This window comes from Rhododendron vialii, chromosome 10a (genome assembly GCF_030253575.1).
Source record: "Rhododendron vialii isolate Sample 1 chromosome 10a, ASM3025357v1".
Taxonomy (NCBI): Eukaryota; Viridiplantae; Streptophyta; class Magnoliopsida; order Ericales; family Ericaceae; genus Rhododendron; species Rhododendron vialii.
The window spans coordinates 735,156-762,511 of NC_080566.1; the positions used below are offsets into that span (position 1 = coordinate 735,156).

Sequence of the window (27,356 nt, forward strand, 5' to 3'; positions counted from 1 at the left end):
GGAGCAGCTAAAATGATCACTGGAACTTTGAAATCCTTTTGTTACATGAATTTTGTATTCAGTTGAAAGAAATCGCTTTTCGCTTCAAGTATACCTCTACAACCCTTTTGCGAAGGTGTATCGTTAAAATCAGTAACTAAGCGTCTACAACATGGGATAAACATATCCACTACCAGTTACTCAGGTTCGATTCTGAACCAACCTGTTTACTATCTGAATTGTCTAAATCGTGTCGTATTTCTGTCAAAATTGCTTGACCTCAATCAGTAATTTCGTATCATATTGTTGAAGTTGTAGAAAAATTCTCACCCAAAGTAGTACAAAGGTACTATACAAGTAGAGAATTGCAAAAAAATGGAGCAGAAAGTTTCACCCCAGGAAGTGTTAACCTTTTCACAAGCCTCAGCATTACGTACTCCATTAAATTGACCACTTAAATGAACAGTCAATTTTAATTTATGGCTTCATACAGTTGCATGGTTGGGAGGATTTTTATTTTTATTTTTGAAATGTCAAGTGTATTCATAGAAAACTCAAGTCAAGTCTTTACAAAGGTTGGGAGGATAGGAACCCTGTTTTTAGGAGAAAATCATGTTGTTGACAGACAAATATGAAGAATTGATTTTCGCATTCCCTTGTACAAAAAGACTCCAATTTCTTGATAATGTGTATTTCTTGAGTACAATCTTTCAACATACAGCTTGTATCCATCAAATTCTCATAAAAAGTAAAGTTTTGCACGAAGCGATCAAAACCATTGCAACAGCCAGACAGTTCTACCACAGAAAACACAACTTGCCATGAATTTATTTTTCCTGTCAGGGAAGGTACGATTTGATCACCTTCACATCGTTAAAGCACAACCAACCAGTTTTCACATCCAGGCAAATCCTCCAAGAAAGATGTAACCAAGCTTGAATTACAGCCATTTGCAGGTCTCGGAACTCTCTGCGAAGAAGCAGCACAACTATAAATGCGCATTCAATTTTTCCTGATTTCTGATGATGATAGAGCGAGGTTTCTCCAGCCATCGAAAATGAGCCAGAGGTGTTAATCTTTTCTTCCATTATTGTAAATAGCGTTTAGCATGCACGGTGCCTGGGTTGCTGATATCCTTGACTGAACATTGCTAACACTTACTGCTGGACCATGATTGGATGCTCATGAAGATTTCTTCTTTTTTCCTGATTTCTTTTTCTTCGAGCTTACCCCGGGGCCTCTTTTGAAAACGGCCAATACCTCAATGCTGCAGCCATAAACAGCATTACATAAATATAGAGTTTAGCAAACGAATAATGCGTGTAATGCAGTGATAAATAAAGGTGGGGTGCAATCTGCACATAGCCTAAACCACAGTGGCAAAGTGAAGCCATTCAAAAAAAAAACAGTGGCAAAGTGAAGGCAAACAACTTTGTAGCAAAAGCTAAGGTAAATAATTAGTTCCATGGCAATGAGCCATGATGTCTCTAATTGAAGGCAAAAAAATTTGTACCCTTACAACAATAACTACCCTTTTTTTTTCTGGTTTGTTTCGTGCAACAATTCCACCCCCCCCCTTTCCTTTCTGGGAATCTGGATGGAAATATCGGCATATAACTGCAATACATATCAAGTTTTGCACCGAGGAACCTTAAACTCATGCAATTAAGGGAAAAAAAAAATCTAAAATCCCCGTACTAATCCACCTGGCCACCCATATACTGCAAAATCAAATACATTCTCAACAGAAAGGTTCTGCATGTCCACGTCACCCTCAAGGCAACAAATGCTTATTTTTCAACAACTGAATCACTCAAAGTCTCCAATAAATACATGTCGTCATGTAAATGATAGCCATGACACAACATGGTTACTCTGGGTAGCGAGATAGTTGTAAAGACGGCAAGAGATTATGTCTAGGATGGCTAGAGATTATGTCACTAGATCCAGCTTCTTTTAATTCTTCCTTTATCAACAAAGAATAAAAAGAGAAAAAGGAATAGACTAGAAAACCATGCACAATATGATAGAAAATACATTTTTTGAAGCACATGCGTTAGAGGATAAGCAATTGTAAAGCGCAGAGGTAAAAGCTGTTCATCAGACGAGAAATATATACCTCTCGGTGCCAGGGAAGAAGTTAAATCCATGAGCTTTGTCCAAAACCCATGCCTTACCAGACAGCAATGACATACAATCCTACCAAATGAATGAAAGATAGCAGCATTTGGAAACTCAATGAAGTCAACAATAAAGTTTGAAAGTCAAAGCAGGACTTCATCTTATTGCAGGGCAGTTTTTTGTGACCAATTTAAATAAAAAAGGCAAAAGTACCTCTTTGAAAGTCAAGATTCAAGGGAAAGTCAAAGCAAGACTTCATCTTATTGCAGGGAAGTTTTTTGTGACCAATTTAAATAAGAAAGGCAAAAGTACCTCTTTGAAACTATTCCATCCACGGCTTATATAAATGAGAGTTTTCGGCAGTAGCTGACTGTCCTCCTGAGTAGTTTTGCTTTGAATCTGAACAGAAGCTTCTTTGGCACGTAGAATCCATGGTCTCTTCTCATCTTTTTCCTTTAACAAAGGGCTAAATAACACAAAAATAAAGTCCATATATACCTTAGGAGTGATCTAATTGATTAAACATTACCCGTTATTAAGGCAATGACCATCCATTTTGTAGACTTGACAAAAAAGAAACATCGAAATTCCAACCTTCCAGGTGGCTTGGCTTTCTTCTCCAGTGATGGTATAGATCGCAATGTGTTGAGCAGGGATGGATCCATCCCCTTCCTAGGAGGATCAACCACAACAATATCTGAACCCCATAGCCAGGAAAGAGGTGCCTGAGCATGTTGGAAATCAATTATAAAACTGGTTACGAAGCATTGTAAATTGTCCTGTTTGTCCATTTTGGCTATATAAATTCCAAGAAGTTGCTATATGGGCTAGTTCTAGGGGAATCATCTCCAAGAATTGATTTAACAAGTCCGTCCATGAAGTATGCCTTCATTATTCAACTTTAAACGCTTGCCACAAAACACATTAGTAAATTCTGTTCATAGTTTGAATTTTGAAGAACATAACTAGAAAATCAACCGACGGTGTGTCCACGTTCGCCTTTTAAGTAATCTGATAACATACTGATTGCAGAAGAAACTTTTATCAGATGATGCCGTATGCAACTATGAGGTGGTGAACACTAACAATTGAAGTGTCAGCACAATGCCAGCTGATACTGCAGTCTATGGAGTTTGGTATGCGGTCAACTGTCTTCTCAAATGATAACTTTGACTCTTTATTAACCTCAACGCATTTAACTGACCTGCAACCAGAAAACAAAAAAAAAAACTATAAGATTGAGATGCCCAAGTTGAAGAATGAGAACTCAAACTCCAATGCATATGGAATCATCACAATCCCTGCCTGCATTTTCTTGTGACAGCTAAAGACAATCCAATGACACCAGCTCCAGCATAGAGATCAGCAACTGAAGCACCAACGGGAACATACTTTTGTAACTTTTGCAGCAAAGAATCAAAAGCCTAAAGGAATTCATACCAGTTATTAGTATTGATTACCTTTGGACAGTAAAGCCATGCCTGTATACTGCACAAATATAGGTATATGCCAAGAGATAATAGCCACTTGATTTTCACAATTGCACAGAATCGATCAATTGGTTGTCAAATCAAAGGGGAAATCAATTTGATCCATTTTGATCCCCCAGTTCCTTTTCTCATGGTGATTGGCCAAGTAAACAAATACATGCATTTTCAGTCATATCAAAGAAGAGTTTTCTTTACTAGAGGCTTCAATTACCCGTGTATTTGCTTGGCCAAAGCTGGATGGAGCCAAAGAAACATCGATTCCTCCAACATGCTCCCAAAAGTCTCTTTCCCCTAAAAGATGCCGCCACCTATTCCCAAATATTATCTGTATTGCCTTTATACCAATTAGTCCTAATCACTTCACACTTCACATACTTAGTGGACGCTATCCAAACCAACAATCCAAACATTTTCCACTCACACTTTTAGGTGATGTCTGAAAGTTCGCCCATACAGAATGAATCAAATGCACTTTCTTGCTTGGCCCTCCATATCTCCATACAAACTAAAAACAACAGTTTGAACATCAGCCCCCCCCCCCCCAAAAAGAAGCATTGTATGAACGGAAATATGAGATGTGGAGAGCTGTGGGGCCATACATTGGCCAAAGCATTCAACTTTTCTGAAGAAGGGGAGCTCTCACTTCTTGAATTCCAAACCAAGGTAACCTGTACTTTACCTGCGATAAAACTTCAAACTTAAGTAAAAGTTGTAAAAAAATAAAAAATAAAAGGCCGGCCAGGCCAGTTCAAACTTAAGTTTTACATCCCATAGTAAGGTACTCAGTTTATAACCATTCTTATATCGTTCAGCAGCAGGAAGGGATGTTTCATATGTGGTCACTGCCATCTGCATACACCAATAATCTTGCATCACAAAAGCGAAAACCACAGTTCCATACTTGCTCAAATTGAGATATAATAAAACTTGAGAAACATTGTTCACCTGTACATAACGCAATTCACCAGTTCCCTGATCTTCGTCATATGGCTCTATATTTAACTCAGTAATTCCTAATTACAATAAAATCGAAACCAGATTAGATCCCAAGTACTCCTACTTCTCTATCATATAGACATCCCCAGGACAAGAAGATGATTCTAGATCAAATAGAAAGACTTAGGACTAAGAAAGTGCCTTTCTTCAGGAGTTCAACAGCAACATTAATATTCGGATGGTGAACTGCACAACCACGAATTCAAAACTTAGAATATATTTCCAAGACAAACACAATATCCCAGATATGAAATCGCGAGAAGGCAACGTTTGGTTCACTGGAATGAAATCAGAATGGAAGTCATTCCCTTGGAATACTCATTCGGACCTTGGGTTCACTAAAAATGACATAATGTACATAACAAATGGATGATCATCCATCAATTAAATGATAGGCTATTCCCTTCGGAGGGCAAAGACTCACCATTCTTTCCTTCGTGAAATCATTCCAGCAAACCAAACACCACCCATAGCCGGAGCATAAAATCAAAACCAAACACCACCTATATGTACATGCAGACAAACAAAACCAAACATACGAGGCGTTTCAGACCTTTACACTCAGGAATATCGACTACATTATGAGTACCCTCTTCGTAAAGCCCAATCAGAGGGTCAGTTGATGAGCCACGAACTGCAAGCTTCGTGCGGCACCGCCATCCCCACTGTAAAGGGCGAACCATGTTACTAAAACCCTAAAGTAGGAATTATACACAGGGCCGACTCTGGTTTTTCAGAGGAAAACAAAGCAAACTTTTCAAATGGGCCTTCTATACTATTCACAAATAGAAAAAATAAAAACAATCAACTTTGCAAGAGATATTAGAAGTGAGTTGATGATGATCTTTAACATACCATGCTTCTTTCATTCATAGTCCAGAGCATTGGAAAGCACAAAATCAAAGAGCAAGTAAAAAACCAATATATCTCTGAAATTGAAATTATGCTCTAAAATTGCACATATATTATTATGGAAAAACTGGAAGAGCAAGTAAAAAAACGGGGGCGTACTAGTCTACAAGTATCGAAGGAGAAGTCAGACACGCCGTGTTTCACGAAGAAGTCGGTGGCCTCATCGAGAACGGTCGGACGGTGGAGATTGAACTCCTGAGTGCAACCCGAACACCTGCTAGTTAAAATCAGCAGTTGGTAATAACATCCCGAAAGACTCGCAAAAAAGAAGGTAAGGAGAAATTGAGAGGTGGAGATGTGGGGGTGCGTACGATTGGAAGTGAGGGCACTGGAGGGCGCAGGTTAAGGAGGGTAAGGGTGTTGTTGGGTTAGCGTTTGGAGGGAAAGAAAGTTGTTGTGGTGGCGGTGGCGGAGCTGGAGGAGCGCGAACGGCGGCGGGGGTGGCGTGGCAGGTGGTGAGGGAGGGCGACGGCGGAGCTGAGAGGAACCATAGGGACATTATTGGACGGCGGCGGTTGGTCGGTGGCCGGAGTGGGGAGTCAGTTTATTTCGCTGCTGTGGTGGCGACTGGCGGGAATGGATAAAATCTGTTCGGAAATGAGATTAAGGCTTTGTTTGGAACTGAGGGAAAGTGATGGAAGAGGGGAAAGAAAATGAAAAGGAAATTGGGGGAAAATGGGAGGAGAATTTTACTATTTATAAAATTTGAATTCTTTTATTTTCTCTCGTCTTTCTCTCCAATCTAAACAATTAGAGGAAAAAAATTTAACTTTCTTTTCTTTTCTCTCACTTTCCATAAGTTCCAAACAAAGCCTAAAGTTCTGTTTGGAATGAAAGGAGAAAAGAAGATAAAATAATAATGAGGAGAACCAGAGATAGAGTTAAAAAGAAATTGAAGAGAAAATTGAATTTGTTTATCAAACTTTCTCCTTTTCTTTTCCTAGAAGCCAAACAATAGTAGTATTTTTAACTCATTTTGCACTGCAAAGTGAAGACTAGTTCTGAGTCTTCTGACCTTCACTAAATCCTATCGAGTATTCCATTTTTCGATTATATGTTATAAAAAGTTATGTTAAAATGTCGATAACAGTGTTGAAAATTAGTGATGAGTTTTAACATTTCTGAGTTATATAACTCGACTGCATCAATTAAGTGATATGGAACTAACAGAGGGCAAATTCATGGTGTGTTGTAGCCCCTTGAAAATTCACACCAGGGAACCGGGAACCTGTAATGTAGTGCACAATCTGAATCATCCAAAAGTATTTTTAATAATTTGTTGGATACTTTTTGACATCTGAACCATTAATTGTAAGAGTGAGCACTACACCCCCATAGTGCATCCCTGAATGATAAGGTCCCTGTCCAGATTTTTACGCGATCTGAACCATAGCTGTTGCCAAATTTTACACTTATTAAGTCAAAAAAAAAGAGAGCACGCGCAACAGATATGAGACCGATGAGAATAAACAACAAACCTCTCTGTACTTATACAGAAAGTCTATTGACACTTTTCATACACATATCATGCACAGATCATTATGTGTTCATTATGGGTCATACACAAATGATCCGAACCGCTCATTAAATGTAAAATATTTTTTCAAGGGTCTTTACAAAAAATTAACTCAATCCGATACCTATAGGCTCTCGATCCAATCATATAACTTTTCATTATTCTGAAATCTGAATGAAAAGTTAGATGATTGGATCGAGCTTCTATATGTATCGGATTGAGTTGATTTTTTGTGTGGACACTCGAAAAAATATTTTACATTTAATGAACGGCTCGGATTGTTTATGTGGGGACCCGTAGTGGGTCCCACATTGAAATCTGTGCATAATCTGTGCACAGAAATCTGTGTGGATAGCACAGCTCAATTTCATTCAATTTCTAGATTTCGACGATGAATGATCAATCGTCAGTGCCAAAGTAACGATCACCAAACTCCCCCATTCCCGGAATAACACGGAATTCTTCATTCAATGACAAGTCAATCTCTGAGGTGACAATTTTCAAGGACGGGAACCGTTTGCAAACGCAATGTATCCCCTCAGGTGCCTAAATCCAATATAGCAGCACACAAGGAATCAGTGGATAGGATTGATTATAGAAAGAAGCATGTAAATTAACCAGCATTGGGGAATAGAATAACTCACAGAAATGAGATTCAGAAATATGATGTGGGACTCTGGAACCCCTTTCTGTCTTAGCAGTTCAATTGCATGATTCGCAGAGTTACCTTCAAGAAAGTCAAAAGGGTTTCTTAGGATGAACATATACGATGCATGAACTATTCCCAGAAAAAAGGATAAGAGAAGCAAAACGGAAACATAGAAAAGAAAAAGACTAACTAGTAACTAGTATGATGAATTACCGGTAGCAAGAACCGGATCAAGAAGCAGGACATGTCGTTCTGAAATATCCTTGGGAAGTTTTTCATATATAAGCTGTTAAAGAGATGAAAAGTTACTGGTAAAGTTGATTTTATGGTTCCTCAGATAAGGGAACAAGCAAAGCCCATGAGGAAGGAGGAAAAAAAATCACCTGCTTCCCGTTGTCACCATCACGGTGAATAAGAATTTTCCCAATTTTTATTCCTTTGCAACAAGCGCGCAATGCATTCTCCATGCTTTCACCACTGTCAGAAAATTTATCCAAGACAAGCGAGCGGCCAAATGGGAATTAGGAAAAATTCAGTAATAAGTACAAGAATGCAACTACAAAAATTCTGTCGAGGGTGGAGAAACTTCTGATTTTTCAACAGGATCCCAATATAAGAAGGAACAGAAACGCATTCAATAAGGTAAAAGTATGACCCGGAATTGGAGCAAAGGAAAAAACCAAAAGGCTCCATTCCGATAAAAAAGGATTTAGAACGAAGAAATTTGAGGTTAAACTCCATAAAACTGAAGGAAGACTACATATTGGAGGTAGATTGATACGTCTAAAGTTGAGAATTTAATACAGGAGAGAATTGTTATATTAAGTTATTTGAAAAGTAGAATAATTCAAGGTACAATTTCAAAATAGTACGTTCACCAAGCTATTTCAAATCCATCAATCTAATGCTCTCAAAAGTCAAATCCGTTCTCGAAATCTGATTCATAATATCCAGTAAATGGAAAGTATACTCCTTGAACGAGTGATGCCAAATCCTTAAAATCCAACTGCAATCTAAAGGCTTTGCGGGCATATGACAACCACTCCGAGGTAAATACTTGATTCTATTGGAGTGGGCAATAAACTTGACTCTAGCAAGATCTTCTTCATTTCCACAAGGAATTGAAGTAAAATTTGGTCCAGAACCAGAAGTGCCTCTGTTCATATGAGAATTAATTCTCACCTTCGAACAATGGCAACTCCACACAATTTCTTGCAGAAGTCAACTCCAGTATATACTGCCCCTGCATCAGTAAGTGCCATCAAGTCAACAAAGTTCTTTTTTGGGGACAGGCAACATACTACAAAGCTCCATGTTCCAAACGAAGAAAAAAGGGAAAACCCATTTCACATTGGAGCAATTTAAACAAGAGATACAAATGTGGGAGTCACTATGTTTTCCTCCAACAGAAAGAAATGGACTCTCTAGTTATGACATAGAAAGTAAAGAGAAGCAAGAGAACAATAGAATGATCTCAAATTTTATCCAAGAGAAGATCATAAAGAAACAAAAACAAAAATGTCATGAATGTCTAACTTCAGTCGTCCCCCAAAACCACATAATAGTTAAACAAGCAACAAAGCAAAATGAGCAAGAACAGCAACAGTGCGCTTAGAGTAGTTTGAGCAGTTCCTTCGTTTGGTTGCTCACTCGCTTGCCTCGGGGCACAGGCGGCCAACTTTCTTTCCAGGTCTATTTGCACTTTTCAAACCCGGGTAGACTAAAGGGGGAGATGTAGGGCTGGATTGAAACTGGATATGGACCGTTAGAGTTTGAAGAAGCAGCCATAGAGGAAGCCTAACCAAGAGATTCCGTTTGCTCTTTTGACTAAAGTGAGGAAACCATTAGGTTCTGAAGGATGCGAGCCCTAATCAGTAAGCTAAGGAGAGGAATGGTCTGCCAACAATCTAAAGAAAGTGGGCCACTGCTAACGGAATTGACTCCTGAGGAAGAGGGGCCCCCTAAATGGCATTAAGCATCCCTAGCGGTATGAAAAGAGAGGTCGTGACGATATCATTTACATCCGTACCGCTCCTCATGGAGTAAATCCTGCATCCAACCAAGTCTTTGACCAGGGAACAGGAGAATTCCCACTACCGTTGGCAGGCCAGCAGGGCCATGAGCGCGGTGGGAACGGGCTTCCCAAAAAGCCAGCCCGGGCAATATTTCAAATTCTTTCTGCCATCCCTCTCTAGTCTCTAAAAGCACAAGGAAACATATGCTTCCGGGAAAGATACCAGTTGTGAATCGACCCCATGACATGCCAATCACAGTCAGTCCGTAAGTTAATCCCACCATTAAGGCTAGTGCATATCTCTTCATAAACTAGAAACCATCAGGAGACACTACAACTGAAAACTGTAGGTTTCTCCTCGGATATCAAAGGAAGAAATCTACTTGGGGAGGAACAGTTAAATTGTGAGTCCACAGCTCCATGCGTGGCTACATTTGCTAAAAACATACCTGTTGGAGTGATTATTTGCTTCTCAGTGAAAGGCAAATGGCCAAGTCCGTGCTCCACTACCTAAAAGTCAAAATCAATACAGTCAATGATGCTTGGTAAGATTCATCATATTCTAAAGCTTAGGTAAATCGACGAGTTTAAATAAGCTAAATGTTGAAAGTACCAGACGAATAAGCCGATCTGAATAAAATATGAAATCATGCTTTGATATATCCCGATCTCGAATCAGTGTATGCATACCTCTTATCTGCAGCATGGCCCTCCAGTATGAGAATAACAAAAAATCTAGAGATAGAAAGACAAACTAAGTTGCATTGACAAAGTGTTCCCTTTTCTTTAGTTGATGTGAATAACCTATATTTATAGGTGCGAGAAAAAAAAACATAGCTAGTTGTAGGCAAAGCGAACACTGTCAAAGCTGAATTTCTGGAGATCATTCTCATACCAAAAATAGATGATTTGTTTTAATGGTCTGATTGCTTAGGTGGTGCAAATCAGTTGTAGGATCTTTGACTTGTATGATTGCTTGTGATTAGGGAATTAGTGGTAAATAGCTTAATCTTTGGGATTGGATAGTTGTAAACATTTATTGTATAGAATAATGAAGAGGGTCTTCCTAAGGGAATGACAACACAGTTTTCCAGAAATATACTTACTCTCATAGATTTGTCATGGTATCAGAGCCCTAGCTATGGTGTCTCGCTTTTAGAAGTGTAAGCATCTTAGAATCCATTCTTGGTTTTGTGTTGCTGTCATCAGTTGTTCTTAGAGGTATCATCCTTCTCAAGTACTCAAGTCAGTCAGGTTTTTTTCTGTCATTTTTTAGAGTTTCTTTTGTGGTTAAGAATGTTAGAAAAATCAGAAATCTTGCCCATCAAGATGGATGGGAAAAATTATTTTTCTTGGGAGTTTCAATTTCGCATGTTTGTGAAAGGGAAAGAATTATGGGGACACATAGATGAGTCCATTCCTAAACCAACTCAAAATTCTAAAAAAGCAAAGTGGGAAAGTAATGATGCCAAGGTAATCACTTGGATTTTAAGCTCAGTAGATTCCAAAATTGTTCTCAATTTGCGTTCTTATACTTGTGCTAAAGATATGTGGGCTTATCTAAAGAAGATTTACAATCAAGATAACCCAGCTAGAAGATTTCAGCTTGAATTAGACATATCTGAATACTCCCAAGGGACTATGTCTATTCAAGAATATTATTCTGGGTTCATCAATATTTGGGTTGAATATAAAGAGCTTGTTTATGCTAATGTTTCGATTGAGGGTTTAAAGACTCTTCAAGCAGTGCATTAAATCACTCAAAGAGATCAGTTTCTCATGAAACTGAGACGTGAATTTGAACCTGTCCGTTCAAATCTGATGAGTAGGGCACCCACCCCATCATTGGAGACTTGTTTGAGTGAACTCCTCCGATACGAACAGCGATGCTTGACTCAGGCAGCGCTCGAACAAAAAGATATTGGTTCTAATGCACTGGATGCAGCTTTTGCAACTCAGGCTAGAGGAAAGGATGTGAGCACAAAACAGTGCTACAGCTGCAAAAAGTTTGGCCATATAGCCATTAATTGCAAAAAGAAGTACTGCAACTACTGCAAGAAGCCTGGACGCTTGATCACAGAATGTCGTCGCCGACCTCAAAATCAATCTCCTAATGCTTTTTATGCTGCTCCTGCTGAGGGTTCGCACATGGTTCCTAATGCTTTATATGCTGCTCCTGCTCATACTACTTCCAGTGCTATGACTCTAGAGGTAGTTCAACAAATGATTCAATTTGCATTCTCAACTTTTTGCCTCATAGGTAAAACTACCCCATCTCTTGTTTGTTATGTTGACTCTGGTACTTCCAATCACATGACCTTTTCCTCAGCACAACTTGCAAATATAAAGCCATATGTGGGTAACTTGCAAATACAAACTGCTAATGGTGAAGTTGTGCCAATCAAAGCAATGGGTGATATTCCTCACACTTTGCCCTTGCATAATGTTTTCCATACACCACGTTTGGCTTCTAATCTTATATCTGTTGGTCAATTGGTTTATGACAATTGCAACGTCTTATTTTCCAAATCTGGTTGCATTGTGCAGGATCAGGCGTCGGGGAAAGTGATCGGGAAGGGACCTAAATGTGGAAGGATGTTTCCTATTCGTTTATCTAGCTATCCCAAGAATAAATCTTTGTTTTCATTACTTTGTTCTACCTCTACTCCATCATATCAGATGTGGCATAAAAGATTGGGGCATCCTAATGCCAAAAAATTGTTGTTCATGTTGAAATCTGGTCTGCTCTTGAATAAAGATCTTGTTTTTTTACAAGATGTTTTGTTCCATTGTGATAGTTGCAAATTGGGTAAAAGCAAAGCTCTTCCTTTTCCAATTCACAATGACATAACTACCAATTGCTTTGACTTGATTCACTCAGATGTTTGGGGTTTGCACTTGTTTCCTCCCATTCTCACCACAAATACTTTGTTACGTTCATAGATGACTATAGTCGCTACATGTGGGTCTATTTCTTGCATCATAAATCTGGTGTTTTTGATGCCTTCAAACGCTTCATGGCTTATGTCAAAAATCAATTTTCCACATCTATAAAAGTTTTGCGATCTGATTCTGGTAGAGAGTATATAGATCATGGATTTCAAAATTATCTTCAAAGTGAAGGAATAATTTCCTAGCGAACTTGCTCGTATACTCCTTAGCAGAATGGGGTCGCTGAACGAAAAAATCGACATCTTTTGGATGTTACCAGAACACTTTTTCTTGATGCATTTGTTCCAACTCATTTTTGGGTTGAAGCTCTATCTATGGCTGTGCATCTAATCAATAAACTACCTTCACCCAATCTTCAAAATCAATCTCCACACTTTTGGTTGCACAAAACTCATCCCGACTACAACCAATTGCATAATTTTGGTTGTCTTTGTTATGTTCACTTGCCAGCACCAAATCAGAACAACTTAACAGCACAATCTGCACGTTGTGCATTCCTTGGGTATACGCCTAATCAAAAGGGATTTTTGTGTTTTGATCCTTCCGTTCGTCGCATCCGCATTTCTCGTCATGTTGTCTTTGTTGAAAATCAGTATTTTTCCCAAAATCATCAAGCTTCTACTCCTCCATCATCATACTCTTACCTTACTGACTTTGATAGTATTTCTCCAAATTTGACAAGGTTAAAACCTGGGATTGTATATCAGCGAAGAGGTAACACTACCATTCCACCAAACGGTCCTAACCGCGAATGCTCCCCGGCTCCTGATCCAAGTCCTGAACCTCCTCAACTTCGAAGATCCACTTGCCCATCTAGACCACCTGAACACTTGTCGTTTTTAGCCACTTCGTCCCCGACATCAATTCCAGCCACTTATTCACAAGCCATGCAGCATTCATGTTGGCAAAAAGCAATGCATGAAGAATTGGAAGCTCAAGAGAAAAACCACACTTGGGACATTGTCTCTTGTCCAGTTAACCATAAACCGATTGGCTGCAAATGGGTTTACTCGGTTGAACTCAAATCTGATGGCTCCTTAGAACGATACAAAGCTCGGTTGGTGGCTCTTGGAAATAGACAAGAGTATGACATTAATTATGAGGAGACTTTTGCTCCTGTGGCTAAAATGACAACCGTTTGTGCACTGATTTCTATTGCAGCTTCTCAATCTTGGCCTTTATTTCAAATGGATGTGAAAAATGCCTTCTTACATGGTGATCTTAAAGAAGAAGTCTATATGAGACTTCCTCCGAGTATCCAAAGGAATTCTATTATAGATGTATGTCGTCTACGACGCTCTCTTTATGGGCTAAAACAAGCACCGCGGGCTTGGTTTGAAAAGTTTCATCAGACTCTTCATCAACTTGGTTTAAGTCAAAGTGCTACTGATCCTTCTTTGTTTATTCGTCGCTTTGGTGCTGGTATAACTATTCTCCTTGTATATGTTGACGACATCATCATCACGGGCACGGATATGAAAGGTATTCATCAGCTATGAGAATCTCTACATTCTTCTTTTCATATGAAGGATCTTGGAACCCTCACCTACTTCCTAAGACTTAAAGTACATAAGTCAACTCAAGGGATTTTTGTTAATCAGTCCAAATATGCAAAAGACCTTATTGCTTTGGCTGGTCTTGAGAACTCAACTCCAGTGGACACTCCACTTGAGGTTAATGCCAAATATCGGAAAGATGAAGGCAATTTACTCTCCGATCCTATGGCATATAGACAGCTAGTAGGCAGCTTGGTCTACTTAACAATGACCAGAACGGATATTTCCTATGCTGTCAATTTGATGAGTCAGTTTATGCACCAACCTCGACATCATCTAGCAGCTGTCGAGCGAATCATTCGTTATTTATTGGGAACTCCAGAGCATGGGTTATTCTACAAAGCGGGTTCATCTATCCAGCTTTCTGCTTATAGTGATGCTGATTGGGTTGGATGTCCAGACTCACATCAATCTACAACTAGGTGGTGCATGTATCTTGGCGATGCTCTTATTTCGTGGAAATATAAGAAGCAAGAAAGGGTTTCAAAATCTTCCACTGAAGCCGAATATCGAGCCATGTCTTCTGCGTGTTCTGAGATTGTTTGGCTGCGTCACTTGCTCTATGAATTAGGCTTTCCACAAGTGGATCCCATGCCTTTGCATGCTGATAATCTGAGTGCCATACGTATTGCTGAAAATCCGGTACTTCATGAACGAAGTAAACATATTAAGGTGGACTGCCACTACATTCGGGAAGCCTGTACTGATCAAATCATTACTTTGCCTCATGTGTCCACGGAATTTCAAACTGTAGATGTTTTTACAAAAGCATTGGCAAAGACTCGCCACCAGTTCTTAGTTGACAAATTGATGCTGGTCAATTCACCTGCATCAATTTGAGGGGAGGTGTCAAAGCTGAATTTCTGGAGATCATTCTCATACCAAAAATAGATGATTTGTTTTAATGAATTTCTGGAGATCATTCTCATACCAAAAATAGATGATTTGTTTTAATGGTCTGATTGCTTAGGACCAGCAAATCAGTTGTAGGATCTTTGACTTGTATGATTGCTTGTGATTAGGGAATTAGTGGTAAATGGCTTAATCTTTGGGATTGGATAGTTGTAAACATTTATTGTATAGAATAATGAAGAGTATAAGAAGAGGGTCTTCCTAAGGGAATGACAACACAGTTTTCCACAAATATACTTACTCTCATAGATTTGTCAAACACCACCATGATAATGCAAAATAACAGATAATCAGGAAGATACAAAAAGATGTACCTGGAATGTCGATTGAATAACGTAGACATTAGGATATATTTTGCAAAGATCGTGCTGGCCAAGTTTAGTGCGGATATGTTGGACAATTAGATCAATAGCAACATGATTTTCACCTCCCCGTGGTATGATGACATCAGCAAACTTCTTTGACGGATGGACAAAATCATCAAAAGCAGGTTTCACAAACTTCGCGTACTGCAAAATCAACATGATACTTGCAAGGGTTGTCATCGTATAGTACGGAGAAGCAAAAAATTGAATTTGTGGTAGTCACATGTTAACAATAAGTTCCTAGAACTAGCAATGCCAATACAGACGAAAAGAGAGAAACATATTAAGGTAATGGGCATCCCTAGACAAAATCGGGATTTCAGACAAAAATACAATATCCCTACACTGAACTGGATGCACTGGCAAGTAAATTTTTTTACTCTTCCCAATAAACTTCCAGCCATCATCAGCAGTTCTGAAGAACTTCTCAAAAGCTTGACACCATTGTCAGGTACAACTGTACAAGTCTCAAGCTAGTTACAACTTACAATTTGTGCTTTTAAATTCAGCTTATAACCCAAAAAAAGGGAATATCTCCCAAATGTCACACTAAATACATGAAAAGCGAATTGACTGAGAACACAAGGTTATTCCATTTGGTTTGGCTTAGAATTTAGATCTCTGCTAAAATGTCAGCAGGGTCCTCGAAGGTTTCTCAAAGCCATCCTCGGATAAGGCAGCAGCATTTGAATCAGATGAAGAAAGCAGACAACAACATTCAACTAAGGGAACAACAAATCGCTGATTTAGGTGAATGGTAAGAGTATTAAATGTACAGACGAACCATAATATTTGCAGTACTGCAAAACTTAAATTGGATTCATTCACCTATCAACTATTGACTTAATCTCAAAGAAGGAAATATCACAAGTAAAAAGGCTTGCCTGTTCGAGCACAGAGTTTATGTCCCTACCCCTCTCAACTGTATCACGCCTTATCCTACGAGCGAGCCTCACATCAGGTTCTACAAAAAATGAAGTATCAGTCGACAAAGGTTGTAGACAGAACGAACCAACATGGAAAAGTAAAAAATAGGTGCCTCAAACAAGGGACACATAATGGAAGCCTACTGAAGTACAAATAATTGCTAAAAAAATTTACAAGCATAATCTTATGGAAATAATAGAAACAAAGTTCACAAGCTGGCTCTGTATCATCCTGAAGGAGTGAAGCATGATATCAACAACTCAGGCTTTGCACAACATATTTTTAACATGACCTCAACCCATTGAAATGTCAAAGCCTCTACATTGTAGACTTGTAGTGTCATCACATATTGAGGCTGTTGTGACTTATGCACAACTTGAAAGAAAAACCACACAACACTAATAACAATGATGTCATGCAAACAAAGCATAACATTTTGTTGTACCAAGTGGACGATTTTATGGGTAACAGAAGAGCAACAACCAGAGTGAAAGAGTGAGACCTGCATCAACAAAAATCTTCATGTTCATCAAATCACGGACACGTGGATCATGGAGAACTAGAATCCCCTCTAAGATAATTACATCAGACGCGTTTACCTGAAAAAGAATATTAAACCTGTTGCAAATATAAGAAATTAAAGAAAACTCATACATGGAGCCTGGGGTTTTGATGCAAATAGGTATAGCAGCAAAACAATGGCAAACATAACCCCAATGGGTTGGCCAAGTGGTCTTGGCCTGGGACTTAGGGGTTTGCTCCCTCCTAAGGTCTCACATTCAATTCTCCTAGCCAACGTCTTTGGGGCCACCTCACCCTCACATGCAAGCGTGTGAAACAGCTGTAGGGATTAGTCCGAGACGCGCGCAAGCAGGCTTGGGACACCTTGCATTACCAAAAAAAAAAAAAGGAACAATGGCAAACATTAAAATCTCCAAAGTGGCACACCAACCCCTCCCTGAAGTGGCACACCAATCATCTTTCTTTCTGTTTGTCTGTCTCTATCTTTCCCTTTCTCCTTCCCTCTCTCCTTGAGACAGGCAAAATATTTTTTAGTGCTGACAAAACATGACATCTTTTCGATGATAAAGACTCTCCTCTTGTGCTTTAGGAGGGGTAGCTTGCAGCCTAACCAGGACTAAATTTACTTGTTTCTGCCTCAGCCCTTGGAGTTCAATAACTAAAGAAAACACTTTATTCCATAGCCCCTTTAACAGTCAACGAGGTTCAGGCATTTAGAGAGCTCAATTCAGAAACACTCTCTCGTCTACATCCCTAACAAATGCAATCAAGATCCAACGAAACCCAGCCCAGCAGCCACTTTTCCTGCACAAGAATTCTTAAGAAGCTTGGTGTTTAGTAGGCGAGGTTAATGTAACAGATAAGAGATTACTGAAGGTGAAATTCACCCGGGATGGGTCAAAACAAGTATCAAATTTACAATGGCCGAATAGTTCGGGATGTTTTTCAGTTGACATCTCAATCCCAATGCCCTTTACCATTCTAACTGAGTCTGTCTATAACCAAAAGTAGGATATCAAGACATATTATTGGCAAGAACATAGAGACAAACATTGAGGTGGATTCATCCTCGACACGAATCAAGTTCAACAACATGTTTCATAGAAAATTTTACCTGCCGGGAAACATCTGAACACCTGCTATGAGTTTTGAAATCATATATGGGGACCTGGACAGGGTGACCACATTTGAGTGTCTCGATGCACTCTAGAAGCTGTTCAGTGTCAAAAGCGTCTACATACAAGCAAATATACAGTTAAAAGATTAACATAAATGCTCCCGACTCCAGTGCATTCTACTGAAATCTAGGCGCAACAAATATCCAGCAAAGCTGACGCGAATACCACCAGAACTTACTTCTATCCAAATTCATCAATAAACTGTCAATTTTCATTACCAGGATGATCAAAGTTGTATTCGTGCACTCGTTCTGCTTCTTCAGCTGTCAATCCTCGATAAAAAGAGTCCTGCAGAATAGAGACCATATAACAAGAGCAATTTTGCATTCATGAAGTAATGGCCAATCAAAAAAGGAGCCCGAAGATTCAAAATTTCAAGTGCATTCTATTTTTCATTGTGCAACGGTAGCATGCACAAGATATAACCTCCGATTCTTGAATCAAAATTACCAACCCTAACAGCAATAGAGATCACAAACTTGAAATATCTAACCACTTGCATTCTAAAGGTCCAATAAATTGCACTTCCTCATTACGAATTTGGCCATGATATAAAAACTCAGAGGAGTTTTGCTACATCCACACACACAAAAATGCACACATTTTCATGTTTAGATGTCCCCCACACAGTACATGCAGTGCGTGCGGGACCCACTAAACATGTGAGTGCGTGTGTAAATTGTGTGGTTGTAGAAATTTTGAACTTAAGAGTAAGGTGACCAATGTTTTTTCATCGCGGTCAAATACAATTCATTGAAGGGAAATGATTTTCGCACTCCACCTCCTTATAAATGCACTCCAAAATTTGTGTTGTGTAACCAAATTTACTGCATTTATAATTTATAAAAAAGTGGAGTGCAAAAATTATTTCACTTCAATGAAATATAAAACGAAAGTTGTCTATTTCTTAAAAACAAGAGATCATTGTTTTTGAAAACAGATGACCTAAATTCAATAACACCAAAAGTGGATTAATTTTGTGTACTGTAGTGTACCTGATTGACAAGCACAACACGATGATCTTGAAGTTGTTGAATTATCATGTCACACACTGTCGTCTTACCAGAAGCCGTACCTCCCGAAACTCCTACTCAATTCTTACCAAAATAAATACAACGAAGAAACAAAAAAAAATCTTATCAACTTTGGAATTAAAGTTGTAATATTGCAATTTTACCGATGACGAAGGGCTGTTTGGTAGCGTTGGAGTCAGAAGGGGTTGAGGATAAAGGAGAAGGAGGAACGACAGCGGAGGCGCGAGGAGAAGAAGAAGAAGAACGCAGTCCGTTGAATCGTAGACCGGAGAAGTGAGGTCCTGACGCCGCCTCCATCACTACATCTATCGGCGGCCTCCTCTCCCTCTTCTCCGCCATCTTCTCTCTCACTCACTCTCTCTAACTTCGAACCTCTGCACTCTCTCTCTCTCTCTAGATTGATCAACAGCTTGGAGGAGGGGGTTTGGAATGCGACAAGTTGAGACGTTTGAGTTGCTTTTTCGGGTTCTTTGTGTTTGCGGAGAGAGAGAATCAGCATATGCCTGGATGCCCGCTCTCAAGTCGTTTTCAGTGTGGCAACGGACTTTTGCTTTTTTACACACGTGAGTCCAAGTGGTAAACCTTTGTTCAAACAAAAGGACGCACTCCATCCGTTACACAAAGTTTGACATTTTAAAAAATACGTTTTATTTTTAAATTGCATATTTTAGGTAATTTTTTAAATTTTTAATAAAAATAAATTAAAATCTATCAAACAAGATTCATATTACTTATAAAAAATATTATAGATTAAAAAATATTATTAATTTTTTCATAGAGCTGAACTAATGAAAGTGTCAAATTTTATGGGACAGAGGGAGTACTACACTATTTAGGGAAAATTTCAAAATACCTCTTAACATTTACTCTAAATTTTAATTAGACTTCCAACCTTTTAAAAAAATCAATTTGACTCCTAATGTAATCTTCCGTTAATCAAAACGTCTCCTTCTGTCCGAATGACTAACAAATTTCGTTAAAAGCTTCGTTAAATAGCGGTCCCGATTGAATTTTGATGATCCGAGCCGCCCAATGTGTTCTGAACGTAATTTTAAATGTACTTGAGGGAAATCAACAAAAAAAATGACCGGAAAGGACTTCATCCGAACAGTTTTTTATTGAACAATTTAATAAAAAACTACTCAAATCAAACCCTTCCCGGTCATTTTTTTGTTGATTTCTTGTGGGTACCCTTAAAATCACGTTCTGAACATATTGAGTGGCTCGGATCATCAAAATTCGATCGGAAAAGGGGAGGTGCTGACCGATCCAAATTTTGTTCAAGTCACGATGTCTGGTCAACAAAAAAAAAAGACCGGAAAGGGCTTGATTTGAGCAATTTTTTATTGAACTGTTCAATAAAAAGCTGTTCAGATGAAGCCATTCCTGGTCATTTTTTTATTGTTTTCACGCGGGCACCCTTAAAATCACTTTCTGAACACATTGAGCAGCTCAAATCATCAAAATTCGATTGGGACGCTATTTAACGGAGCCTTTAACGAAATGCGTTAGTTATTTGGATGGAATGGATCGTTTTAATTAACGGAAGATAATGTTGAGAATAAAATTGATTTTTTTAAAATGTTGAGAGTTTAATTGAAATTTAGAATAAAGGTTGGGGGTATTTTGAATTTTTTCCTAGTATTTAAGTGGAGTATAGGATTTGGTTCTTGTCATTAACTGACCAAAAAAACAAAGGGGGCGACTATTCGCAGCCCCGTATTTTCTCCCTTAGCCCGTTGAAAATTTCTAATTATACTTGACAGTTAGTTACCGAAATTGAGATACATTTTTAGCATACAATTACCGAAATATAATATTTTTTTCAACAGCTATTTACCAAAAATGTATGTTCGGCAGTTGTTTACCGAAGGTTAAACATATTTTCGACATGTAGTTATTGAAATATAATCTTGTTTTCAACAGCTATTTACCGAAATGTTATGTATGATTTTCAACAACTATTTACCGAAATGTAGTGAGCTAAGGGAGAAAATACGGGGCTGGGAATAGTCGCGCCCAAAACAAACAAAAGGACAAATGCATAGAAAGACAAGTGAGGGTAGATTTTTTTTGTCTTCATTGAAAAAATTGGGTTTGGATCGTGACTTGCTTTTACTTTTTTTGATTTATTTCATCAAGGCAAATCAATAATTCACGAAAAATTTAAGGCAAAATTAAGAAGAAAAAAATTGAACAAAAAGACGAAAAATTGAATCTTGTTTTTAAAAAAAGATGCAATTAGAATTCTTACAAGATTTTGTGTTGTGTTTAACGGTGCCACGAGTGGTTTGACACGTGCCACGAGTAGATTAGTAATGTTAGACATAAATTTGGTAGGTATTGATTTTTACACTCGCTTTTCTCTATCTGCAGTCCTTTTTCAATTTTTATTTACGTAATTATATTAATTATCATTTTACCCTTCTATCAATTCACTTTTTCCCATATCAAATAGCAATTTAGTAAATTCACATTAATAAAAGTAAGAAAATAATATGAATGGTAAAAAGGGGTATGGAAATCAATTCCCAATTTTTGGCACAGTGTATATGATACTTTAGTTATGTTAAGAGTTTATTCTTTTATTGGCAGAAGTAAAAGGCATCAGATTCAAAATGTAACTTACAAAACCTTAACTCAAGCTGTTTTTTAACAACCGAATGTCCGGGTTAATTTACGCGCACTTCGATTAATTCAAGTCCTGAAGTTAACAAATAGGCAAACTCTCTGATGGCTCCAAAGAATTGAAATGTTTGACTGAATTCGGACATGCGATCTTATTAAGAAAAAAACACATTAAATTTCTCATGTTCACTTGACCAAATCCCTCGGAATTGTCACATGTACAAAGATGGAAAACGGTTTCAACTCATTGTAGGAACCAAAAAGAATCAAACCGTGTCTTATCGGATTACTTACTTCAACTTGTTAGCTCTTGTTAATACTGTTTGGTCATTTTAGTAATTTGGTATTTTAATCCTTGGCAGCAAAATGTACATTTTCCCCAGCCAAAAATTGGGTTACTCTAGCCCAATGTTAGCTTCGTTATCACATCAGAAATTTTTATAGTATACATGTAAAAAAGAAAAAGCCGGTGAATTGGGTCAACTTAAATATTTTGTTACTCATATCATGTTAAAAAAAGGAGAATAATATGGTAATTGTGTGCATGGGTATTTTTGTCATTTAGATGTATAGGGGTACTATTGTCATTTCAGTGTACATGGATATTTTATTCATTTAAAAATTGTAATTGGGTTAATGCCGGTGGATCGGGTTTAATTTTAAATAAATGGGTTGGGTCAGGTATGGATAATTGAGCTCATAACTAATGGGTTCTAAATGGATCAATGACCCATTAAAAACCCAACTCATATACAACTTACCCAATTTGATCCAAACCCACACATTTGCTACCCTTAGACTAGAATTAGGGCAAAGTGCGTTTAAAAAGGATGGCACTCATCGCATAATGAAAAAGGGTGAAAAACACGGAATGGAATATGGTGCCAAGCATCTCCCTGTGTAGTTGCCAATCCGACCGCTTATCTCGGCAATCGACGGATTGGATATCAATCGAGCAATGGACGATTCAGATTGGTATGCGCTCGAATTCGATCTAAGCCGTATGTGCTAAGATGAATGACTGAATTAACCGCTTTGCACCAGCTTGGCAGGGAGCTGCCGAGCTGCATCCCTGGGTCCAAAAAACGCTTGGCATGCAGTCTCTCACACAAATATTATTGGATAATCAATCATAGAGTTATGCCAAGGATGAGATCAGGGGGTCTAGTGGCGGCGACCGCCACGACAAGAATTTTAGAAAATACAATTATTATATGTAAAAAAAAAATTATGCCCAACTTATATAGTCTCGCTACCACTAAATTTTTTTAATATTCACTTCGCCACTGCTAGGGTAAAATTCTGGTTTCGTCTTTGAATCATGCAAAAAGAATTGGCCAACAAACAAATACTTTTGTTTATGATATTAATAATATCTCAGTCATGACAAAACAATGAATACTTTTAATTTCCTTTACCAACTGCCACTACAAACAACCTTCCACGATTGAAATAATTATTTTTCTTTAAATAATCAAACAAAGGACAAAAAACCACCCTAATAATCTTACTTAGTTCAATAATCCCAAAACCTTACACCATTCAAACCGAGACGAGGGACAAACAAATGACTAGCAGCGCTGTGGCCATGGAAGCACGGTAAGAAACGGAAGCCGCGGAAGTTGAAGTGGGTGAAGAGGAGGAAGTGGAAGTTGAGGTGGGTGAAGAGGAGGAAGAAGATGATGATGATGCCGGAGTTGTAGTAGTACTAGAGGACGCATCTGCCGCGACTGTTGTGATTTTGACCTTCATTCCTTGGCCACAATGGCCTGACGTTCCGCAAGCAAAGTAACGAGTGCCGGGCTTGGTTAGCTTGACAACGCTGTTGCCGCCGTTTAAAGAATTTAACGCGCTGCTGATGTCACAGCTTTTGTATGCGCTTTCGCTGCCTACTTCCACCACGCTGTGCAGTGAAGTGTACTTGAAAACTGCCAAAAAAACATAGAGTAGTATGAATATTTCGAACAAAAATGAGCGTGCGATAAGAATAAGTGGCTGATCAAAACTACGTAAGGTTCGATTATGTTTTAGTATTCTACATCAATAAAGAAAACTAGCTAGCTACCAAGAGCTCTCCAACTTTTGCCTTCATTGTGCAGAGGTACAAGAAAGTCCGTTAACATTTCTGCCACTAAATTCATCTTGGTTCTTTCCTCTACCAGGACAATCTTCTCATTCATTCTCTGTGGGCCATTCTTTCCCAAGTTCTTTCCATTCAACAAATGAATAATCTAGCATAATTCGTGAATCTAGATGGGTTAGTTATTCGCGAAACTCACCAACTCTAGTGGAGATCTCTCCTTTTCGAAATGTGCCGTAGCCCTGTGTAGTACTAAATCTCTCTAGTGTAAACAATTGGGATGCTAGTTTGCCACGATTGGATTTCAATTTCGAATGAACCTTATAATCATAAGAAAGTACTGTAGGTTTTTTAGCTATAAGCCCAGCCAGCAAAAGAAAATTGGGACAGAATCCAATAGGATCTCCCCCTTCAAAATCCGAGACAGTTCGGATGTTTGTACCAAATTGCATGACCAAAACAAACTATGGAGTGATATTTTGCGACAAGAGGAGTGCAAATGTTATCACCCCAACACGAGCAGGCCCAGTGAGCATTTCCACACTTGTTCTCTGTTTTTTGTGTTGCGCACACGGGCAAAATGAGCCGAAGACAACAATACCAAACGAAGGACAACGTTAGCGTAAACACCCCTAAAAAAACTGCGTACCGAGTTGATCGCCGACCACGAATTTCTGACCAGAAGCCCATGTGCTGAAGTCTGTAGATTCATCCCACCCCTGGCTTCCCCCGACGGCATGTTGCGTCGCCGCGGTGGCTTCTTCCACCATCAACGCAGCTGAAATCAATATTGCAAACAAAAACTTGTGAACGGCCTCCATTTTTTTCTCCCCTCCCTTCCTGTGTGTCTTGTTTGTTTAATCGGGTGTAGCTCTTACTTTCATTACCCTGGTATATATACCAAGGCACCAGTGAAACACCCTAGTGACGTGTGTACAAGTGTAATAGAATTATATCCTCTGCTTTGTTTACAAGTTTCCAATAGTCACACTAATACAAGTTTTTTCTGTCCATGGTCTGGGTGTTCGGGCCAGCTTACGCGCACTTCAACAAATTCCCTCCTCAGAATGGTTAAATGCAGACCAACCATGTCGCGACAGAGGAATTCACGAGAAATTACTTTCTTGCGGCCTGATCCCGAGATCCGAACTCTGGTCAATTGTGTTGGAAGCAAACCCATCAACCAACCGGAGTAATTAACCTTGGGAGACAGGACTGTAATCATCGCCATTATTTTCATTCCTTGGAAATCAATACTTTAACAAATGGTAAATGTTTTTTACTCTTTGAGTGCCCCCTAAGCAAAATGCGGTTGGTAACAGAAAGAGCTTGGCTTTGAAGCTACGGTATAGGGGAAATCATACTCACAAGAGGACTAGTGTACTGAAAAAGCTTCTTAGCCTTTAAGGATTTCCTTAATTACACTAATTAGTCTAAACATCACGAAACACAAAATGGTTTGGTGAATTCTCATTATCATTACTAGGTTTCTTAGTTTCTGAGTTACATATGTACAGCAAATGCGATGAACCAGGCTGGCCTAGTTGCCAGGTTGAGACTTCGGGGTTTGCTTCCTCTTAGGTCTTACGTTCAAACCCTCCCAGATACTATCAACTCATATCCGGTGAGTTTGTACGGAATCTTGTCCCGGTTTTAAATGGGCCCCTTGCTAGTTAATGTGGGATTGGTCCCAAAGATTAGTTGAGGTGCGCATAAGCTGGTTTGGACACCCCAAGTACTTATCAACACAAAAATCATCAAAAAATGGTGGACATTACTGATGAAGTGGCTGGATGTCCCCAACAACCCAGATAACCCCTAGTCCCTGGTTATGTAGGAAATTCTTTCAGTGTGATTCCTCGGAGGGACAATTTTTCCTGTGAGTCTTACTAAAGAGTGTATATATAGGTCATACAAATGCAGGGGTTAACTTCTGGATAGTCTAACCTAAGCCCGCCTAACAATATCCCGGATTGATCATCCAAGAATTTTAAGTTTAGTTGGTTGGAGATAATGAGTTTTCACTCATTAAAAAGTGATTTGGCGAGTTTTTCTGGAGGTGTGCCTGGCAAACCTTTTGGGGTTGGGCCGTAAGGGAGAAATCTCTTATGAATCCCTTAATCCTTATGTGAATGGTCTACTTTTGACCGGATTGGGGAGGGGAATAGTCAATGTGCACGTAAGCTGGCTGAATACCCCTGACCGTCGAACCAAAAAAAATTGAGTTATTAAATTCCCTGTGACTTATCTCATCACTTCAAGGCTCTCTCACTCTCAAGATGGACATTTTAATAGATCTCTTATGTCAAGTTGAACAATTAGAAATTGCCCAAAATTTCAGGTTCTTAGTTGATGTAGATTGAGCTCAGTTTTCAAGAAGAGCTCAGCACTGGAGGATTTTAGGCAGCTATTTTCTCCTTGGACACACAAACTTTTGCATAAAAAACAGTGCGATTTTTCCAGTCATGCTTAATCCAACATCATTAGATGTCGATTCATTTTGGATCCAGATACACCTGTAAGCGAGGTACTAAACCGTAGCAAGTCCGCGTTGATTACTAATCATAAGGACCTTTACAACTTCATCTTATACGATAGAATGCTGATGGTCTCACGATCACAATCAGATTATAGTAAGATGCGTTGATAACATCTTAATTTCGATGCAAAAGAGTAAAGAAAAGATACTAATAATACCGGAATGCTAAGATCAAGCGTCACATGTTAGTGGTTGAACCGGTCCCCTCTAGCATTGGTGATCCACACATCCAATCCACTATCAGCAGCGAAGATCAATGTTAGAGATTCATCCCGGGAGTTAAGCAGCCATGTCATTCCATCCTGCACATTCTTGGTCCTCATCCTCACAACAATATATACTTGTGATACTACTCTAGTATTTGTTCTTGGGAAAAATAAGCATTAATTTGTAACTAGTACTACAGAAAGTACAACCTCGTACTGCATCAATTGTACTAGCATGTACTTAGTAGGCACAAACCCATTGTACCATCTATTGCTATGTCTTCTCTCACTAATGATGGTGGGACCCTCTAAATAGTGTTGCGTATTTCACCGTCGCTCGTGATAGAGGATGTAACAGTGCACAGCATTGGTCATATTAATTGGTACTTGGACGAATACATAAAGAATAACACTCAAATGGCTCATTTCCTATCAGAAGCCAACCACAGCCAACGGCCAATTACCTACCTCAAGCCAACCATATGGCATATCCCTAGTTTGTTCTGAGTCTTCTGACTCGATCATTCTTATGATCATTTTTATTTAAAGACCCATAGGATGAAATCAGAGATTATGATACAAAATGAACTTCCTGAATCATGAACATAGACCCATGATAGATCTAGAGGAGTGGACTGCTTAATCCAGAAGCTCATTCTTTCCACCAGATAATCAGTTCTCCTTTATATAGGTAATTACGCGTACCCTCTGCCTTGGAAGTTGAGCATTGTTCTTTTGCTCAAGTCTCAGTGCTATTGCACAATTTACGGGTTCCATACA

General features: G+C 38.8%; 4 protein-coding genes across 7 annotated transcripts in view; all 4 read right to left on the reverse strand.

The window, feature by feature from the left end:
- Window positions 1-611: 611 nt before the first annotated feature.
- On the reverse strand, window positions 612-6,120 carry LOC131304293 (uncharacterized). 2 transcript variants are annotated; one of them, XM_058331488.1, is made up of 16 exons: window positions 5,810-6,095; window positions 5,598-5,712; window positions 5,140-5,251; window positions 4,728-4,772; window positions 4,536-4,603; window positions 4,385-4,439; window positions 4,190-4,269; window positions 4,012-4,095; window positions 3,802-3,915; window positions 3,406-3,524; window positions 3,187-3,304; window positions 2,695-2,825; window positions 2,413-2,566; window positions 2,099-2,178; window positions 1,141-1,246; window positions 636-948 (listed from the first exon to the last, which is right to left on the reverse strand). In XM_058331488.1, the coding sequence occupies exons 1-15, from the start codon at window positions 5,995-5,997 to the stop codon at window positions 1,162-1,164; spliced, it is 1,548 nt and encodes a 515-aa protein (XP_058187471.1). In that variant the 5' UTR covers window positions 5,998-6,095; the 3' UTR covers window positions 636-948; window positions 1,141-1,161. The 2 variants fall into 2 exon arrangements, with proteins under 2 accessions (XP_058187470.1, XP_058187471.1); XM_058331487.1 differs by having other exon boundaries at window positions 612-1,246; window positions 5,810-6,120.
- The window catches only part of LOC131304298 (uncharacterized protein At3g27210), a 31,284-nt gene continuing 4,539 nt past the window's right edge, over window positions 612-27,356 (reverse strand). The window contains exon 4 of the mRNA XM_058331497.1: window positions 612-938. Coding sequence (XP_058187480.1) covers window positions 853-938 — 86 coding nt within the window. The 3' untranslated portion in view covers window positions 612-852. The remainder of the gene's footprint in view (window positions 939-27,356) is intronic.
- LOC131304294 (uridine/cytidine kinase UKL1, chloroplastic) lies at window positions 6,845-19,583 on the reverse strand. Its single transcript, XM_058331489.1, has 15 exons — window positions 19,531-19,583; window positions 19,267-19,481; window positions 19,085-19,176; window positions 18,308-18,377; window positions 18,026-18,144; window positions 16,892-16,988; window positions 16,347-16,426; window positions 15,412-15,606; window positions 10,291-10,374; window positions 10,127-10,187; window positions 8,846-8,906; window positions 8,047-8,140; window positions 7,877-7,949; window positions 7,659-7,741; window positions 6,845-7,560 (listed from the first exon to the last, which is right to left on the reverse strand). Exons 2-15 carry the CDS (start codon window positions 19,460-19,462, stop codon window positions 7,414-7,416), a joined length of 1,452 nt encoding a protein of 483 aa, XP_058187472.1. The 5' UTR covers window positions 19,463-19,481; window positions 19,531-19,583; the 3' UTR covers window positions 6,845-7,413.
- On the reverse strand, window positions 23,085-26,703 carry LOC131304299 (mavicyanin). Of its 3 annotated transcripts, none has more exons than XM_058331501.1 (3): window positions 26,529-26,703; window positions 24,481-24,609; window positions 23,085-23,679 (listed from the first exon to the last, which is right to left on the reverse strand). In XM_058331501.1, exons 2-3 carry the CDS (start codon window positions 24,599-24,601, stop codon window positions 23,294-23,296), a joined length of 507 nt encoding a protein of 168 aa, XP_058187484.1. In that variant the 5' UTR covers window positions 24,602-24,609; window positions 26,529-26,703; the 3' UTR covers window positions 23,085-23,293. The 3 variants fall into 3 exon arrangements, with proteins under 3 accessions (XP_058187484.1, XP_058187483.1, XP_058187482.1); XM_058331500.1 differs by lacking the exon at window positions 26,529-26,703 and having other exon boundaries at window positions 23,085-23,378; window positions 23,409-23,679; window positions 24,481-24,719; XM_058331499.1 differs by lacking the exon at window positions 26,529-26,703 and having other exon boundaries at window positions 24,481-24,719.